The following is a 20,882-nucleotide window of genomic DNA, read 5'->3' on the forward strand; positions in this document are numbered from 1 at the left end:
ACTAATAGATTGGACAAATGAACACTTGCTTCACCTTTATTAAAGCTTCTTTCTGGGGCGCCTCCCAAGACCAACGTTGCTTCTTTTTGAGTAGAAAATGCAGGGGGGGACCAGCACTGTAGATAAATTGGGTAAGAATCGCCCATGTTAGTTGATCATTCCTGGGAATGATTTGAGTTCTGAGGTGCTTCTTTTATGGCTCTCACTTTCTCCTCAGCCAAGTCGAGGCCCTGTGAATCTACCCGGTGACCCAAATAGATTACCTTCCTCACTTGGAATGTGCACTTTTCTTTTCTTAAACGCACTCCAGCTTGTAAGAAACGTTTTAAGACTTCTTCTAAGTTTGCCAAATGTTCTTTTTCAGTGAATCCTGTCTCAATACATTGTCTAAATAGACTACAACTTGGGGCAGTAAAGTTTCCATTGTCCTCTGAAAGAGGGCGCAAGCTGAGATGACACCGAAAGGCGATCGTGTATATTGGTACAACCCTATGTTGGTATTAATACTGACAAATTCCCAGGAGGACTTATCCAACTCTAGCTGTTGATAAGCATGACTCATGTCAAGCTTCGTGTAGATGGTCCTTCCTGCCAGCTTGGCATACAGGTCTTCAATTTTTGGAATGGGGTGCCTGTCTAACTTAGCTACTTTATTAACCGTCAATTTGTAGTCTCCATAAATTTGGATGCTTTAGTCAGGTTTCAGGGCGGGGATTATGGGTGCTGCCCATTCTGAGAACCGCACGGGTTGTATAATGCCCAGTTTCTCTAGTCTGTCCACTTCAGTGTTTGCTTTTCATCACAGTGCATATTGCACTGGTCTCGCCTTCATGAAGCGAGGAGTTGCTTCTGGATCCACATGAAATTTTCCTGCAGGCCCTGGATTTTCCCCAAGTTTGTCCTTGAAGACGGTGGCGTACTTTCAAAGTAGCTCTGGTAGCCCACTTGCTCTCAGCTGCAAAATTTCAGCCCATTCTAATTTAATCTCCTTTAACCAATTTCGCCCAGGAGGCTTAGCCCTTCACCTGCTACCACCATCAAGGATAGCTTTGCCGATTGGCTTCCATAATTGACAGTTGTTCTGCTTATGCCTTTTATTTAAATGTCTTCACACATGTATGTTTTGAGCTTGGCAACTGTTTCTTCTAAACTTAATTGACGTTCACCTATATTCAAATATCTGAAGGTAGGTTCCACAATTACTGTAGTGGAAGCTCCTGTGTCCACTTCCATTTTAACAGGTTTGCCATTTACTTTCACTGTGACAAATACTGGTTCTGTCTTTCCAGCTTTCAGATTTAACAATGAGTAACTGTCTGAATTTGTTGTTTCAGGCTCTTCTACATTGTAGATTTCATTGGGCTTCTTCTTTTGTTTACAAGCCTGCTTGAATCTCTCCTTGCACTGCCTCATTGTATGTCCATTTCTGTGACAATAGTAGCATTCGATTTTTTTAAGCTGCCAATCGCTAAAAGACTGCTTGCTTCCACCTCTATTAACATTATTCTTCGATTTTGCTGCTGTTATTTTTCTTTATTCTTTGGCTAGCGGGGGCTGTTTCCCGCTTCTCGGCAGAGTCTTGCATTTTTGTGCCCTTTTCGGCTGGGGTTTCCCACCTGATGTGGAGGACGGCACACCCTGTATTGCTTTCGAATCTCTTACTGTGTTTTCCATGGCCAGTGCCATCACTCGCGCCTTCTTGAAATCCAAATTCACTTCGGACAATAATCTTTCCCGAATAGTATCCTCAGTTATAGCACAAACTAAATGAGCTTCGAGCATGTTGTTTAGAGACGTACCGAACTCTCAATGTTCCGTTAGCTGCTTCAAATTTACTACATAGCATGCAATTGTCTCACCCAGGGCTCTATTTCTCGAATTAAACCTGAATCTCTACATCATGACCGAGGGCTTTGGTTGAAAATGACCCTTCACGAGGTCCACCAATTTATCGAAATTCTTCGAATCTGGGGCACTGGGTGACGGTAAACTTCAAATCAAACTGTAGGTTTCACTCTCACATGCACTTAAGAGGATTGCTCGCTTCTTCCCTGCCCCCGTAATCTCATTCACTTGAAAAAAGAACATGAGGTGTCCTATGTAATGAGACCAATCATAAGTGGTTGGGTCAAAAGGATAAATTTTCCCAATTGTGGCATTCTGAGAGGGGATAGCTTCTTTAATTTTAATACAGCTTGCTACTTACAATCACTGGGCAAGGTACAGTGCTGATTTCTTTCTAACTTAATTGCTTCTGTTCAATCCTGTTTTATCTTCATCGCCAGTTTGTTGTAAGGGTGGCCAAGTTGTGCTGTTAATAATAGAATTGAACTGCAGACACTTCTTAAGTTGAAACATAAAGTTTATTTACAATGTACTCAGCAGCAACTACATGTTTTCAACTCCAACTCTATCTCTACACTGTCTGCTAAGTTAGCCTGTGCTACTCTCCTATTGGTTACTACAGATCATGTGATCTTTCTTACCAAGCATTATTCTTAAAGGTACATTACACATTAAATAAAACCATAATTACTACAGGGAGATTCTAGACTGATGTTGAATCAATGCTATTCCTCAAATTAATTCAAAAGAGTAATTTTGAATTGAATGGGTCATTCAAACGCAAAGACAATTGGCTACTTCAAACTCTCAACGTGTCAAAAGGCAACTCAGGTGGTTGGAATAAATAGACACATCGCCCTTTGTTTGAAAAAAGGACTTTAAATTTATGAAAGTCACATGATGGGACTGCCACGTTTGTTGTCTGCAGAAGAAGTTGCTTGCAGACAGAGAGAATCGCACCGAACGCCATTGAACTAGCTGCAAGTCATCCTAGCATCCAAGGTAACAAAACAGCAATACCTTGAAAGTGGGAGAAGGACACTGTCTCCAGCCTGTTCCAACTTAGAGAACTAACCTACTGAAAATTTGATGACAAGAAACCTTGCAGCTTACTGAGAACCCTTCCCTTTACCAGACTTTCACTTCAACATTAAAGCATCACCTCTATCTAAGAAACTGCAGCTTGCCACAAAACATACTGCGATAATTATAAGTTACAACCGCATTGTTCTACCTTCGTCTGTATATAATCTTTGTGTCTGTGAGAGTGTGAGTGAGACGAGTAAGTGAGACATCATGTTCTATAATCCAGGGCAAGTGCGCGATAATAAATAATCATCTTTATTTTAAAACTTACAAAAAGTTTGCTGCTGGGATTACTTAACTGAAATTCTCACGACAAGGATGTGAAAACACACACCTTGTATATACCAATGCACTGAGTAAAGGCAGTAGAAAGGAACACAAATTTTGTCCCTGACAGAGGACAGAACATTAGTCGGCCTGCCTGTTGGAGGTGAGAACATTAGTCGGCCTGCCTGACGGAGGCTAGAACATTAGTCGGCCTGCCTGACGGAGGCTAGAACATTAGTCGACCTGCCTAATGGAGGCTAGAACATAATCAGCATAGAGAAACTAAATTTTTCTCCCTCTTACTCTAATAGTGTTGCTATAAGAGAACAGGTACTCTGAAAATGTATTTAAAATCTATGTAAGGTGGGATCTGGGTGTACAGTTAGTTGAATTACTATGTTAACCTGCAAAACTTAAATTTGAATCCAGGCTGTGTAAAAATTTTTGCCAGGACAAATGTTCTAAGTGAAATGAGTCTCTGGCAGCTTTAATTCAGAATTGTTTGAAATTAATACAGAAGCAAAGTACCGCAAATACTGGGAATCTGAAACTAAAGGGAAAATAAACTTTTGTCCCTCTAACTCCGTGGTGCCTCTTATTGGTCCTGAAATATACAGTGCCATCATGCTGTCCAATTTCAGGTCATTGGCCTGAAACGTTAACTCGGTTTCTCTCTCCATTAATGCTACCTGACCTAAGTATTTCCAGCATTTTATGTTTTTAATTTCAAATTTCATGCTTTCTTACAGCAACACTGTTTAATCAGCATGCCAACAGTTCCTTGAAACTCTATTGGTATGATTACATATAACTTGATTTTAAATACCCCTCAACCATGAAGATCTAACTTTTTCTAATGACTTACATTGCGAGGTCTAATGGGCACTCGTTCATGACTCATGCTCATTCCTGGAATGACAACAGTCATTTTTCGTGGCCCTTTAAAGCCAAGGACATTGGTCTCCTAGAAAGAATGAAAAATGCAACTGATTCCATTAATAATTCACGGTCATCTTATTATTCATGAACACTGAAACCTTCTTCATATCGTTGAGGAAATTTAAAACCAAATGTAATTTGACAATGACTCCTGTAATGATTAATTTACTTAAATTTAAATAAAAAGCTAGGAAACAAGAGGCATGCTTGAAGTATATGTTTTTGAAGTGGGGTCTGCAAGGTCAGCGGATTTCTGCCCAAGATGCCACCAGGGAAACCTAAAAGTGCTGTACCTGGAGAGGAATAAGGTCGGATATGAACATGTTGAGGTGTAACGCTGAATGTAATAGTGTTGTACCTGCAGACTATTACTGGGTAAGTGCCCATTATTCATAGTAATTATTGTTACACTGAACTATTGATGTGACTGAGAGTACATATCACTCACTATAATTATTTTTATGCCAGGGCATTTTTTTTCAAAAAAGTATGGTTGTCCCCAGTCTGAATACATTTTTTTATTCATTCATGGGTGTGGGCATCACTGGCTAAGTCAGCATTTATTGCCCATCCCTAATTGCCCTTGAGGTGGTGGTGAGCTGCCTTCTTGAACCACTGCAGTCTATGTGATGTAGGTTCAACCACAGTGCTGTTAGGGGGAGAGTTCCAAATTTTGACCCAGCAACAGTGAAGGAACGGCGATATATTTCCAAGTCATGATGGTGAGTGCTTTGGAGGGGAAGTTGCAAATAGTGGTGTTCCAAATGTCTGCTGTCCTTGTCCTTCTGATGGCAGCAGTCGTGGGTTTGGAAGGCGCTAAGGAGCCTTGGTGAGTTCCTACAGTGCATCTTGTAGATGGCACACATTGCTGCCACTGTCCATCGGTGGTGGAGGGAGTAAATGTTTGTGGGTGGGGTGCCAATCAAGATGGGCTTTGTCCTGGATGGTGTCAAGCTTGAGTGTTGTTGGAGCTGCACTCATCCAGGCAAGAAGACAGTATTCCATCACACTCCCTTGCAGATGGTGAACAGGCTTTGGCGAGTCATGAGGTGAGTTACTCATCGCAGGATTCCTAGCCTCTAACCTTCTCCTGTAGCCACAGTATTTATATGGCTGTTCCAGTTAAGTTTCTGGTCAATGGCAACCCCCAGGATGTTGATAGTGGGGGATTCAGTAATGGTAATGCCATTGAATGTCAAGGGGCAATGGTTAGATTATCTCTTGTTGGAGATAGTTATTGCCTAGCACTTGTTTGGCACAAATGTTACTTGCCACTTGTCAGCCCAAACCTGGATATTGTCCAGGCCTTGCTACGAGCACATGGACTGCTTCAGTATCTGAGGAATTGCAAATGGTGAACATTGTGCAAGATTTCTGCAGCAACAAGCTTTTTCCTTATTTTTTGTGTTCAAGATGAGGGATGTTAGTACTGGAAAAAGGAACACTTTCTGCTTCAGACAATTGGTGAATCAAGCATCTACCAGTAACCCAATGGCTCTCTGATCAGAGTTATAAGTATACTGTATTGCCAATTAATGCCAAACTACAAGCAGTTTTGTACTGAGCATTTATACCTGATTTAAAACTGAGTTGAGGCAATCCAAATTAGTTTTAATTTAGGATCCTTACACTCAGCTCATAAGGCTGGATTAACTTTACAACTAGGCTTCAGGAGGTAAAAAGATTTATAATTAATCAGTTACACCATCCAGTCTCACATTCACTTTATTTTTTATTTGTTCATGTGATATGGGCATCACTTGACCATCTCTAATTGCCCTCAAGAGGTGGGAGTGAGCCACCTTGTGTACCAGTTGGGTGACTTGCAAAGGCCATTTCAGGGGACAATTAAGAGTCAACCACATTGGTGCGGGTCTGAATTCACATTCAGGGCCAAACTCAATAAGAATGGCAGATTTCATAAATAATTATGCATAAAGGCCATTTGAGAAACAGATGTGTTTTTACGAATATCTGGTCATTTCATTGTCACCATTATCAAATTACATTAAGAAATTGATGTCAGGGCAACTAGCCATCATTACCTGTAACCAATGTTCTGTGTAAAATTTTGGAGTTATACACAGCACTTTTTTGTGAAGCTGCATGGCCACCCACACGCATAGCTTAACAGAAACATTGCCTGTAGCTACTGTTCTTCACCGTTGTTCCCATGTAACTGCTATTTCTCTATGTGGCAACAAGACTACATAGAGAATTATAAATGGCCTGCAACACCATTACAGATATATTTCAACAATCTTGCTCAGGCTGTAACTGTAGAACTGAGTATAAACCCATAGGACTTCAGTACTGTTTATTGGGCTGTCCAAATTAGGCACTGCAGACTTTAGAATGATAAAATATTCCACTGCTGTAATACTTACATAGCAAATTGCGGCTAACTCCTGTCTAGTATTGGCTTCATCGAGCAATCCAACTGCTTTTGCAGGATTTACTCCATTATCATAGATCGTAAATTTAGTTCCCATTAAATTTGACCTGATGGAAAAGAAATTCAACACAATATGAACAAACAGTCATCCACAGCAAAGGCACAAGTGATCAAGTATTCTGAAATGCACAGACATAAGAAATTTTTATCTGTTTGCTTACACCAGTAAAAATGAACAATTATATAACCAGTGATAAGATACTTCTAGTGACATTGGCTGGGATTTTCCACTCCCATTCGTGGCGGGTGTCATTGCAGACAGCAGCAGAAAATTCGCTTGAAAACCAAAAATCAGTTTTACGGCGTCGTAAAACCAGATTGCAATTGTGCGCACCAGCCATTAACGGTGGGCCACATTTCCCACCACAGAACATCATTTCAATATTTTTACATGTCATTATAAGGTCTCCTCACCAGAATCATCCCCCAAGCTAGATCATCCGGGCACGTCGGTGTGCAATTAGAACGACGTGTTTCACAATGGGATATAAGCGACTTGCACCTTGAGGGCAGGAGGTGCATGGGGTGGGGGAGAAAAATTGAACAGTGTAAGTGGCCTCAAGATGGGGATGGTGTGGTCCACATGGGCCACAGGCACATCCACTTCAAAATGTTCAGGGGCTAACAAAGTGACATGCACCAGAAGCACAATGGGGTCAAGGAATACAGGTGGATAGGAAGGTCTGACAGGGTGGGAAACCTGAACATGAAGATGGGAGGGGTTTCCATACTCTCACAGGGAAGATCCAAGTTGGTCTGGCAGTGAAAGTTCTGCATCACCATCTTTCATTCAGCAGTGGTGGTATAGTGCTAAATTAAAATGAGGAGAAGCTCTACTGGTGAGGGCTCTGCAGGCAGATTATAAGGCAGCTGCATGCACTGGGCAGGGGAGGTGGGGGGGGCAGCACTGATTACACTGCCACACAACTGAACTGTGTATTCCCAAATGAGGAGAGAGGCAGGCACAGCTGAGACATGTTAGGATCCTTTCAATGACAGTGCAGGGAATCAGTAAAATTAAGTAATGATGCCCATTCATGTGAGACTAATCCCACAGGGTGGCATTAATTGGTCTCCTTGTTTTAACCCCTTGTTTGCAGAGTAATAATGAACTCCATAGCATTTGGGCGAGTGGACAAGCTCCAGAAGCCGGTTAGAAAGTTGGTGCTGGATGGTTCAATGAAGAGAAGCCCCAGGCCCCCCTTAAATAATCTCATTCCCTGACTGAGCATTTACCATCATGTTTATTCCCAAGACTGTAATATTACAATGCAGTGAATGAGGCTCCCAATGCCTGGGTTGAAAGAGCACATCCAAGCACCTAGCTAAAGCAATCAGTTGGTCATGTGCTTGGGGTCAGGCGTGGGGCGGGGGGGGGGAGAACTGCTGCTGGGGTGGGGGACCTTGATACATACCTCGCACTGGCCATATTTCCAACATGGGAACAAGGCCCTTGAATCCACATTCGCTGACGAGTCACTGACAGAAAGAGGATCTTTGGAGATTAATGCTGACACTTGCCTGTTTCTCATTGATGCTGCAGAGAGGAGACCATCAGGAAAATGGAGTCTGGATTTGCTATTGCCTCCATTATCGCTTATAGGCATGAGAGAAGGAGAAGATTGGACAGAGGTGCCTGGATCGCCAAAGGAAGGGACAATACCCTCCAGACCAAGGGCCAACAGAGTCTTCTTCAGACGCAGGGGATGAGGCTCATTGAGACGTCATGCTTAGGCAGCTCACAAGACTCAGGGTCTACAGAATCCACGTCTTATCTGCAGATGAGCGAGAACCAGTGTCACCGACAGCTCAGCATGCCCAGGGGTCTGATAACTTTTATTTGCCACATTCTCCAGGAATTGGCACCACGGAAACTGGGAGGGCATCCATTGCTGGTGGCTCTAAAAGTAGCGGCCGCTCTGAACTTCTATGCCAGTGGCTCCTTCCAGGACACCACTGAGACCTCTGTGGGGTCTCTCAAGCGTCCATGCACAAATGCATTTATGAGGTCACAGGTGCCCTTTTTGCCAATGCCCACAATCAGAGATCAAGCAAGCCAGGACACCAGAGCACTGGGCTTTGCTGAGATTGGATTGCCGCAGGGTGCCATAGATTGCACTCACATGGCTATAGAAGCTCCCTGGCAACAAGCCCTGCAAACATAAACTGGAAAGGCTACCACTCGCTCAATGTACAGCTGGTCTGTGACCACAAGAAACTGATTATGCAGGTTTGCGCCAGATACCCAGGGAGCGTCCATATTTATACATCTTGAGTAGGTTACAGATCCCAGACATCTTCGAGGGACCACAGGATCTGGGCTGGCTCCTTGGGGACAAAGAGTACCCACAAAGGAAGTGGCTGATGATGCCCTTTCAGTGGCCTCAGACTCCTGCAGAGAGATGGTACAACAAGGCTCATGCCACTATTCAAGCATTGATGGACCACATCATAGGAATCCTAAACATGCAATTCCGAGGCCTGGACAGATCTGGCAGAGCAATTTAGTACAGTCCACAGAGGGTCTCACAAATCATCGTGGCTTGCTGCGTGCTGCACAATCTGGCCTTGCAAAGGGGGGTAGACTTGCCAAATGATGAGATGGAGGAGCTGCATGACCTTGAAGGGGACGAGGGTGATGAGTTTGAGGAATCCAAGGCTGCAGGGGAAGAGGCCATAGCATGGGCCAGACAAGGCAGGTGTGTGCATAAGGCGCTGATAGCCACTAGGAGCATGATGAGTGGTAGTTAGTACCCTATTTGACATAAGCCCTCCTTCATGGGCCAGCGTGAGCACCAGTGCTGAAATTCCTCTCATTTCGCCCATGCGCTTCAATATAAGAGTGAATAGTTACACATCAGGCCCACATTGTCCTGATCCTTTGAAGGATGATGAACCCTTGGCAGCATGTGTCCTTGCTGAGATGGGGTGCTAACTGGAGAGGTGGGGTGTCCTGGCATCAGGCATCAGAAAGTGCTGCCTCTTCAAGCTTCTCTCCGGCATATCAGTGGCAGCAGCAGCCCTCAAGAGCCAGGCGCTGTCGGTCAATCTTCAGTGTTCTCGTAGCTGAATGCCTTCAATGTGACAAGGCTCCTCAAGGAAATCCATCTCAAGCAACAGAATATGCACTCTGTGTAACATCGATGGTGAATCAGATAATTCACACTTGGGGCAAGGCAGTCGGTGACGTTCCGCTGCTGTGAATCCATTTAGAAATTACTCAGTCATCTGTGGTGCATTCTTCCAAATCACACTGGCATCTGGCACTCTAGTTAGGGATCCTGGGCTGCATTTATCCTCAGCTAAAGATGGATGCGGACCACCTGAGCATGAAGCCGTCAAACACATGCCTGCCAAACATTAAAATGGATCCTCTTTAATGCTGACATTGTGTCCTTATGGCCAGACCTGGCCCTTGCCAAGTCCACAACGCATAGACACCATGAAGCTTTCAAGAGAACGCATCATTGTTAATAAAGAGCACATTTCAGCTTCAGTACATCCTCGCTCCTATCCCATTGCTCCCCTACACATTGTCTGAAGCAACCATGTGCACTTCCAGAGCATGCTCAAAGCCTCTATTGGCCGCCAGAAAACACCTTTTGGAATTAGCATCAGTGACCTTGGTGTGTGCTTAGGTGAGGGGACACACAACGCTGCATCCCTAGTTTGTGATGAGAGCCTTGTCCCCGCAAGGCACACAACCACAAGGTGAGAGGCGCACAAGACTGGATGTTTGAGCGCCAGGACTATAATGTAGCTGAGAGGGGCCGAGCTTCATCACCTTGAGATGGCAAGGTGCCCCCACTTATTGGTGAGCTTAGCAGACATACACTCAATGTCAAAAACATGGTTGTCTGACAGAAGCACACAAAAGCTCCGAGTATGGGCTCATGGCGTAACAACCCTACTGATTCAGAACACATGGATTTGCACGATATGACGCTTCTCCATGCGTGAACCCGTTTCCTTAGACACTGCAACTTCATCTTTCAAGCATGCAGGCGAGATAGGCCTCAATCTTACACAGCCGAGAATACACATGATATGACCCTGCAAAGCATGTGAACGAGGTTCGTTCCACAAACACACTTAACATTAAGTTTGAGACATCACTGATGTCGAGAATGATGTACAAAAGGGACACACACTGTGGTGATATGGAAGCACACTACATAGATGAGAGGCCCATGATAGCGACATCTGTGATAAGCAGTGGGGAGAGGCCATGGTATCACACCTGATTGACAGCAGCACAGCTCATCATAAAAAGGAGACATACACAAGAGGAAATGTGAAATGGGTATGTTCTATTTACATTTGTGTAGATTACATACATGTTGTGAACACCCGTGCCACCAATGTACTTCTAAATCTTTATAACTTTCCTAACCCTACCGCTACATCTTGGTACTTACCCAACATCTACAGTGAAGGTGGAGGCGGCGGCCTGCTGTGCCCTTTTGTCTGTGATGACGTTGGCAGGTGTCCCCTGGATGGCTGAGATCTGGAGGGCCCCGGCCTTCTTTGGGTGTCCTGCTGTGGGGCAGGTGCACCCTCCTCAGCTTGTGGGGCTGGAGGGGACGGGGTCACAGGAAGAGGGGATTTGAATTGGCCTGACTGTGTCGGAGTCATCCGGGTGGTTGCCCCCAGGGTGCCCAGCTACTGGTCCCCCTCCCTATGGGTGCCCGAGGGCCCCTTGCTGACTCCTTGAGGAGAAGGGGTAGCTGGAGTGAGATCTAGATGCCCTGCGCCCCCTCTCGCATAGCCACTGATGGATGCCACCAAGGGCTACAGCAATGGAGTGCTGCTCCTGCGGCAATGCAGGACTGATGTCCTGGACCAAGATTCCACTGCGGCCGCCAACCTGCCAGTGTTGAACTCGGTGCATTGGCATGCCGGTGCTATCACCTTCGACTGAGCACAGACAGGCTCCTCCATCATATGTTGCAATCTGAGGAATGCAGCTGACATCCCTTCCTGATATTCCCTTGGCTGTTGCTGCAGCTCCAGTATCGGATTTAGGGCTGAGTCCTGAGGGTCATCATCTGAGTTGGACTCAGCAGAATTGTGGCCTCCAGCAGTCCTCAGAGTGCCGGCAAGCTCGGATGTCCCCACATCTGCCTGCTGCGGACCAGATTGTGTGCTTTAAATCTCTCTTAATCCAGCTCAAGAATGTCAATTTAGCCAAACTCAGCAGCACACCTTACATACACTAGTGGAACATTGCTACTGCATATATTATCCATTCTCGTAGCATTGCTGAGTTAAGATTATCAATTGTGACTATTTTGCCTATTTATGCTTACTAAGAAATTGTTTTAGACTCACTATCAAATAAACTTTCTTCTATGAATAAAAAAAAATTAATTTGGCCAAGTCTCTGAGGAAAGGGGCACTGCACAAACCCACTGCATTGCCAAGTCCTTAAAAGGTCTATATTTTTTTATTCACTCATGGGATGTGGACATCACTGGCTAGGCAAGCATTTGTTGCCCATCCCTAATTGCCCTTAAGAAGGTGGTGATGAACTGCCTCCTTGAACCGCTGCAGTCCATGTGATGTAGGTACACCCACAGTGTTGTTAGGAAGGGAGTTCCAGGATTTTGACCCAGCGACAGTGAAGGGACAGCAATACATTTCCAAGTCAGGATGGTGAGTGACTTGGAGGGGAACTTCCAGGTGGTGGTGGTGTTCCCATGTGTCTACCGCCCTTGTCCATCTAGATGGCAGCTGCTGTGGGTTTGGAAGGTGTTGTCTAAGGAGCCTTGGTGAGTTCCTACCCAAAATGAAAGCTGTGAACTGAATTAGTACCTGCTCAGCAATTCCTCAATGTGCAGTATTTAAATAAACCAACTATTTAAGAAAAACTGAAGTCAATGTCCAATGGTTGAATCATAAAATCCAGTATATTGATGGGCCAATGCAACATTCATATAACACATTTATGCAACTCAGCAATATTAATCATGTCAGTGCACAGGTTATTTACCAAAGCTTGCAGCTTATGAAATCCTTTAGCGTTTGTGCAGGACTTTATAAAAGATAATTTATCATTTACTATCCCATCAAAAGATACCAACCTTAATTTTCCTACGTAGCTGTCAGCTTCTCGTGACAAGTCTGTCGCATCAACGGATATCAGATAATTAGAAGTTTTGCTCTTTTTCCTTTTTCTTCCAGCTAACAAAAACAGCTGTGTAAAACAAAGCAATAACATTTTCAGAGTTTTCTTCTCATCACAGCCAGTTGCTCCACTCTATCAGTCTCCAGTCATAATAGAAACCCATTAGGAAATGTGTTTGCTCTTCAAAGATTTGAGTTATTCAATGTGTTCATCAAGGTGAAGAATACACTGCTGCAAAATATGCATACTAATGGAATTCAAGGTTAATCTTCCAAATATGCATTAGTGGCAGGTGAAGTCCCCTGAAGGAAACATGTTTGGAAAAATTATCCCTCCTCCCACCCCAGATCAGCTTCAAGCACTCCCCAAGTCAAATGCAGAGCAAAGCTCTCTCATTTATACAATCAGAATTATTACAGAATTTGTGCATGCTCAAAAAAATTGGTCTGTAAAAATAAATGAACTGCAACATTAATTGCATGTATGTACTCAACCAGATATTGCATTAACATGAGCTTTGGATGCAAGTAAAACAATGTACCTGCAATGCCAAATTGTGATGACCTTTGACCCAGAAGCAGTAACAGTAAGGAAAATTGGTAATTATGTTTGTGGAATATGTAACTGTTCTTAAAAAATGTTTAAAAAGGACTTTTAAGAGTTTGTATCACATATAAAGGGATTAATTATAATTTTTGGATAACAAATACTAGCCCATGTGATCTGGTGACCCTTGACCTGGAAGCAGCACCAATAGGAAGGAAGTTAAAATATAGAGGCCATGTGGCAGGCAGACAGAAAGAGAAGCAGAGGCAGGAGAGCTAGAGAGTAGAGTTGAGAAGGTTCTGGAAGGAAGTGCACCATCTGGGGAAGATTGCATGGGCGGAACCCTAATTATGCGGAAGCTGCTGCCTATGGAGAATCAACTAAGTCCTTAAAGGAAAGGGACTGGAATTCAGCTTGGAAGAACTGTGCAGCTGGAACTTGGACTGTATAGGTGTTAGGACTGCCAATAACAGTGCTTCCCAAACCTTTCCCACGGTGATCCCATTTTAATGCTTGAAAATTGATGCAATCCCATAGTGAAAGCAGTGGGGAAGAATTGTTGAGCAGGGGTCACAACCCATGGTTTTGGAACCCCCTGGCCTATAAGATTTGTGAGATAGTTTTTGTGGTGTTTGCTATTCCGTATATAACTTATAGTTTGTACCAGGTGTGATTTTCCTGCTAATTGATGTTTAATTTACATTGATTTATGTTCCAATAAAGGTTATAAAAAGCATAATCTTGTTCAGTTAATTTCTTCATTTGGAGGTACTTTGGCAAATTTGATTTATTTGGTTTACAGATTCCCACAGGGATCATAATACAAATCCAATTTAAAACACAAAGACAAAGTGCTCCGCCATTACACCTTCTTCTGTGCATTATCTTGCTGGTCCTTTGTAAAGAAATTCAGTTCCTTGGACTCACATCTCAAAGAAGTTTAATCAAGATTATAGTTCCATTAGCCACATCAGCTAAGTTTGTGCCTGAGTGAAAATAACAATTCCGTAACCACGTAGCTAGCTTGTGCTGTTGGTCTTTGTTTATACAGGAACTGAGTTGAGACAGCCCAAACTCGTGCTATAGAATGTAGAAGATTTATTTATTAAGTAAGGCTCTTGAGAAATGTGTCTATTAGTGAGTCATGAGCCTCCCTTGTGCATATCATATTGTGCTTCGTCTGCGGTCCCTCAGGGTCTTATCGTATTCCATCTGGTCAGCAGCCCCCTCCAAATCCTCATCCTCAGAGGAGGCATCACATTCCAGATGTCCTCATTGTTCAAAGCTTCTCCTCTCTTTAGTGCCAGGTTGTGCAAAGCACAGCACACAATAATGATATATGAGACCATTACTGGGGCATATTGAAGGGCTCAACCAGATCTGAAAGCATCTGATCCTCATCTTCCTAAGCCCTATAGCCTGCATGATGGTTGCTTGAGTTATCCCCTTGTAGCTGTTATATCGCTCCTCTGCATCCATGCTGGGCTTCTGCAAGTGGATGTGTCTTCAACAGTTAGCCATCATCACTCAGTATCCATCTTTGAAGGCATGCGGGAGGCCTGCAAAGGTCTGGCACCAGGGACCACTTTAATATGTAGGCATCATAACAGCTTCTGGTGACTTTACACAGATCTGAAGGATCTGTTTGCAGTGGCCACAGACCAGTTGTAATTAAGCCCTTCCTGTTGATGAAGGCTGCTGCCTGCTATGTGGGAGCCTTGATGACCATGTGTGCAGTTGATGACAATGCCCGCAGAAATCCAGCAATGGCTATGAATCCTAACGTCCCCTCAGCCTGACTAAGATTGCTGCAAAATTGCATGCATTGGCCGGCCCTCATGAGCATGGCATTGGCAACCACCTTGGTGCAATGATGAACTACAGACTGGGGAAGCCCCACAGATATCTCCAGGAGATCCCTGGAATGATCCTGAGGCATTGAAATCCAGTGCACAGTGACCTTCACTGCCATAGGCATTGGGTGCCCACCACTTCTCACTGGTTTCAGTTCCTCTATCATGCGCACAGCTCAGTAACCACCTCTCTGGAGAGGCACAGTCGTCGGCGACTGCTGCTTCAACATTTGCAGGAAGCAGAGCTTCTCGTGGTAAACCCTTCTCTGGTGGGTAGTGTTGTCTGCACACAGGAAGCATGTCTCTCTGTGCCACCCTCGCCCATGCCCCCCATCAGTCTCATGATTCTCATGCCCCCACTGTACTGTAGCCTCTCTCTCTGGCTGCAGTTCTCTCCTTCTCTGATGCTCCTTCTGACTAGAGGTCTTAAAGCTTGAGTGAATAAACCTCATTGTAAATTACTGCACTCAGTTCTCAAGGCCTCCCAACACCGACCCCCCCACCCCCACCCCCAATAATCTCTACAACAAATGGCAAATCAGAGAGGACTCAATCAGAATGTCTCTGTTTCCTCGTCAAGTTTGGCTAGCCTGCCGATTGGTACTGCCACTGTTTCCTTACTATCACTTCCATGCTATCTCTCGTAATGGCCCTGACTGCAACCAACACTGAGCTTCTGCTTCCTTATAGCTGGCAAGGCTCTGAGCTCCGTTGTTCTCTTAAGCCCTTTGCAAAATTGTAAATAGCTGGTAAAATCGCCATGGGAACACCACCGCTACTCACCATCCTAACTTGGAAATATATCACCATTCCTTCACTGTCGCTGGGTCAAAGTCCTGGAACTCCCTTCCCAGCAGCACTGTGGGTGTACCTACACCATACGGACTGCAGCGGTTCAAGACGACAGCACACCTTCGACCATCTCAAGGGCAATTAAGGGTGGGCAATAAATACTAGCCTAGCCAGCAATATCATTGCTTATCTCATGAATGAATGTATATTAAAAAAGACCCTTTTCACAGACTTAATGACCTTCCTTTTGCCTTTAAGCAGAGCCTCAATCCGCCAGCCCAGCCACCCCTGGGTATATCACCAAGCAACGTCATCACATCAGGCTTCCTGCCTCATACTATCCACTGCAATTTTGCCACCCCTCCTGCCTCCCAAACTATCTCTGCTGAGCTGACAAAATTCCGCCCCATCATTCAATTGTGAGTGGAATTTAAACTCAAGAAGCAAGCTGTTCTAACCTAATACATCACCTTTCCTATCTGAATCTATGAATCTATTCCCTTTTACTATCTCTCCCATCATAGGAAAATCTTTATATATATTTATTACGTACAGGCCACACATTATCCTTCTGATTTGCAAGTGGACTGTCCATGTTTCGGCACACAATATAAGAACAATGCATTTTTCTCTTCAGCCTTTCCACGTTCCTACTCCAACACTTCTGTCAATTCAGGCAACATAAGATGACAATTTAATTACCCTCTTTCAAGTTCTGATTCCCCACAGAGAGTACTGAAATTTGTTTGAAAGACTGATAAACATCAATATTGTTGGAGCTTGTAAATTTGTATTTTATGTTTTTTCCATCTAAGTTTACAGCTACAGGCAAGAGTTGCCTCACCTTCTTTCCATCGTCTCGTTCAAGATGCATAAAATAGGTTGGATAGAGGCCACGGTCCATTCCTTTCTTGTCCCGGGTGATCCTGCATTTGACGGTTGTTCCCCGAGGGGCAGGTCTCAATGCAAATTCCTCCAAACTGTCTATCTCAATCAAACTTAAGCCAGATCCAGGAGAAGGAAGCGATGCAGCTGCTGGTTCCTATAAATTAGAAGTGAAGAACTGAATATAATCAATCTGTCAAATCTGTGTAGCACTGCTGGGGCTGTGTCCAAAAGCTTTTGCAAGCAAAGCAGGACCACTGTAACAGATATTTCAGTAGATCATGAATTGTCCCTCTTGTCAAAGCAATCCACCCAACTCTTTAGTGACCCATTATTCTGTTTGCCATGGAGACTGCTCCAGCAAAGTCTTAATCCACTACAGCATTTCCCTCATTAGCAATTCTGAGACACATTGCTAATTTTTTCTAAGCAATTTTCTTTTCCCCACACCTGAAGATTCTAACTTGCTGGATTATGGTATGGTGCAAGTAGCCTTCTGATATCTTGACCAAGCGAGCATTCTTCATGAGTGTCTAAATAGAGCTGGTAGACAATTCGACCAAGCAGGACTGCACAGTGGAGTTGAAAACCAGTGTTTAAACATTCTGCATTGAAGCACTTCCCAGCACACTTGATTGAAAACAAAAGTGGAAAAACTGGCTGATTTTCACTCCATTTAGATTGGAACTGAGGGAAAAATGTAGCATCTCAACTGCTACTCCAGGAGAGGGTAGCATGGATTAAGAATTAAACCTAGACTTCTGATCTCCATGGTAAAGGACCACACAGGCCTTCATCCTCTCAACCATCAGGAAGTTGAGAGTGTCTCTTCTTATCAAATTATGACAAATTTGTGTCGTGGGGCTGCACTCACTGGAACTAAGTTGAGACAAAGATAAATTTACCATTTGGTAGCTGTGCTTAAAAGGAGCATAGGCCAATGAATCGGAGCTATAGTGAGTGGCCCCATCTCTAACCCACTCACCCTCTGAGTCCAGCTCCCAGTACAGTTGAAGAATTGGTGAATTTACCCATTTATTAGCATATTGTAAACTGTTTCTGAATCTAGAACAGCTTTTTGAGGAAATACCTCTCTCGATTCATATTTTTGCAAACATTTCATATTACAGTTATATAAATAACTTCTTTATCTCTTCCTTCCTCTGTGGAAATTCCTGGCCTTTGTTGAAAAATCTCTACAGAATTGAGTTGGGATGTCACTTACATGACACAGTGGAGAACACACCTGTATCCTTCAGACTAAATTGTTTAATGCTCCTGATAGTCAGTTGATGAAGGAAGAAACCAGAGCCAATCTTTTCCAGGAATAGATTTATTCACAGGGCAAACCATTACAAGTATATATCTCCTGACTCCACTCCTGTGTCAGTAAACGTCTCTTCATATATGCTCAAGTAACCATCCAATCAATGCTCTCCACCTGTATGTACTTAACCTCAATTAATACAAATAACACCCTAATGGCCAGAAGAGACACTTACAATCCAACCCATCAGCTGGATTTGAATGTGGGTCCCAGGAGCAAAAAAAAATCTAATATTTTATACATTTCTTTTGGGAAGGTATTTATTATTTTTACACACTTATTTAATTCAGTGCTGTCTTCCAGAAATTTTACTTCAGGACAATATCTGGCATCTCAGTGAGCAGTGGTGCTTTTTGACAGCTATACAACAGAACATAGAAAAATACCTGTTACACCTTTCTTCTTGTTCTGGTTAAGAACTGAAACCCACTCCCATGCAAAGATTTATTTGCTCTCAGCAGCCCAGAAACACATCTCTCCTCGCATCACTCCCAGCGCCAGAGCCCAGACACATTCCCCAGAGCCATGACCCTGTTACGCTACAGTGCATAAATTTTAATTCCACTTCAGAGCTAAAAATCTATCTGTAAAGTGCACAGCAACATGATATCACAGAATGAAGAAATTTAACTTCATGCCCATAAGACTACAGTGAATCCTAAGCCAAATTGTTAAGGGACTTGCTGACAGAATGCCAGAAGCTTCTCCTGAGAATGGAGAAAAACAGATATTTTTTATATAAATAGGAGAATGAAGGGTGAAAATTAGAAACTTGGTGGGCAATTACAAAGTAGCTCAGCAAGAGACTTAGGGGTTGTTATGTGTGTGTTCAATTTCAGGAAACGTTCTATGCAATGGAGAGAAGGTGCTATTAACATCTTAGACTGTTATAAGCAGTATTGCATAATTGTTTTACCACTTACCCTCCCTGAAGGGACAACAATATTTCTTTAAATTCAAACTTCTTAAGCACAATTAATCTCTTACTTTGTTTGATTGTTTGCTGGTGGCAGACGAGGGCCTTACATTTTCGTAACTCTGTGAGCTTGAAGTATTGTCATTCTCCTCATCAGCTTCTTCAAAGTTCATGCTTCCAGAGATTCCTGTATTTATAAGAAGTTTATTTACCCCCATATTTAAACGTTTCAAAAGTAATTTTGTTTTTTAAATTGTGATTCCCGCAGAAAAAAAATTAACAGACAGACAGTGAATGCCAGTAGGCTGCTTGACCACTTAGGCATCACAGTCCACTGCGATTAGAGACATTAATACAAATAGTGGTATATGGATTTCAACATCACTAAGCCCAAGGAAGAAAAAATAGTAAATTTTGCACTTTGAATGAGGAAGGTTGGGTGATATGCAATAGGAGAAGTTTAAGGTTCAGGTTCATATGGCATTAAAAGCACCACCCCACATGGGTAAGGCCATTAGAAAAAGCTAATTAGAACACTTAGTTTTAAGGCAACAAGTGTGGAATATAAGATTTGAGGTGACATGATTAATCTATATAAAACCTTAGTAAGACTATTTCTCAAAGTGAGTTTGGAGGTGGGAGCATTTATATGGGTTGAAGGGTGGAGGGTCAGGACCCCACTGTCTTCTGCCCTCTGCCCTGATTAAGCCCAGCAAGAAGGTTCTTGGATGGCCTTTACATTCCGCTACCAATTGAGGTCCATAAGTGGGTAATTAACGCTCACTTAACGGACTTGTCCTGCCATCAATGGTATTCAATCAATGGCGGGCAGTGGGAGTCTCAATGTGGGAAGCCTGAAAAGCAAACCCTGTTTCCGGGAGTAGGGGGGACCTAGCATTGGAATGGGTGGGCCCGTTGTGAGCCACACCTCCGCCTTTGCTGCCAACTACCCACCTCCGCAACCCCCATCCTGCCCTCACGCACCTGTGGCCTGTGTCCCTCATTGATTCTAGGCCTCTCCTTGGGTGTATTGCTGGCAGCAGCCACCATTCCCTCTGGCACTGCCTGCAAAGCACAGCTTCCAGCCTCCATTTTGTGGCAACTCTCATGGGCGGGACTTCCACCCCCAGGGTTCTATATCCCAAGGAAGGCCTACTACTGTCCACTTATGTACCTGATGGGCACTTAATGTGGTAGGTCTTGGCGAATGAAATAACGCAGGGCTCTTGCCGGCTCTTCAGCCAGCAGGTGAAATCCCCACCACCTGCACTGAATACAATTAAATATGGAGGAACCCTGTGCAGTTTTGGACTCCACACCAGATGGGTGATTTTGAGGCAACACAGAAGATATAGCCCAGATTCACCAGAAAGCTGTTACTATGAGGAAACCACAAATGCAAAGACAGAGGTGAAAAATTGTGGCTGTTTTTGTAGAAGAGATTAAGGGACATTTTGATAGAGTTGTCTAAAATTATGAATGGATTGACTGAGTCAACAGAAACAGACAGTAATTGACAGTTCTAACAGTGATTGTTGGATATATTACAATCAGAATGTTTTATATTCATACAAGTGTAGATGCAACGTAATTGGGTTAAGTTCCCATTCAAAAGACAGCACCCTCCGACAGTGCAGCACTTCCTCAACACTGCACTTAATTGTGAACCTAGATTAGGTGCTCAAGTCCCTTGAGTGGGACTTGAAACCATCTGACTGGAGGAAAGCATGTGACTACTCAGCCAACATAGAAGTTGAAAACTCAAAGATATAATTAATAATAAGGTACAACAATCATCCAGCTCATCCCCTTTTTACCATGTTCACAAATAGCATTATTTAGAT

At 43.6% G+C, this 20,882-nt stretch overlaps 1 protein-coding gene across 4 annotated transcripts in view; it reads right to left on the bottom strand.

Moving 5' to 3' along the window:
- LOC144696651 (tubby-related protein 3-like) overlaps window positions 1–20,882 on the bottom strand; it is a 152,686-nt gene that overhangs the window by 6,454 nt on the left and 125,350 nt on the right. For all 4 annotated transcript variants that reach the window (XM_078568203.1, XM_078568202.1, XM_078568199.1 and 1 more), the window contains 5 exons: window positions 19,110–19,225; window positions 16,755–16,952; window positions 12,676–12,788; window positions 6,525–6,639; window positions 4,064–4,162 (listed from right to left, as the gene is read on the bottom strand). In XM_078568203.1, the coding sequence (XP_078424329.1) occupies window positions 4,064–4,162; window positions 6,525–6,639; window positions 12,676–12,788; window positions 16,755–16,952; window positions 19,110–19,225 (641 nt within the window). The remainder of the gene's footprint in view (window positions 1–4,063; window positions 4,163–6,524; window positions 6,640–12,675; window positions 12,789–16,754; window positions 16,953–19,109; window positions 19,226–20,882) is intronic.

Source organism: Cetorhinus maximus, chromosome 22 (assembly GCF_964194155.1).
Source record: "Cetorhinus maximus chromosome 22, sCetMax3.hap1.1, whole genome shotgun sequence".
In the NCBI taxonomy this organism is placed as follows: domain Eukaryota; kingdom Metazoa; phylum Chordata; class Chondrichthyes; order Lamniformes; family Cetorhinidae; genus Cetorhinus; species Cetorhinus maximus.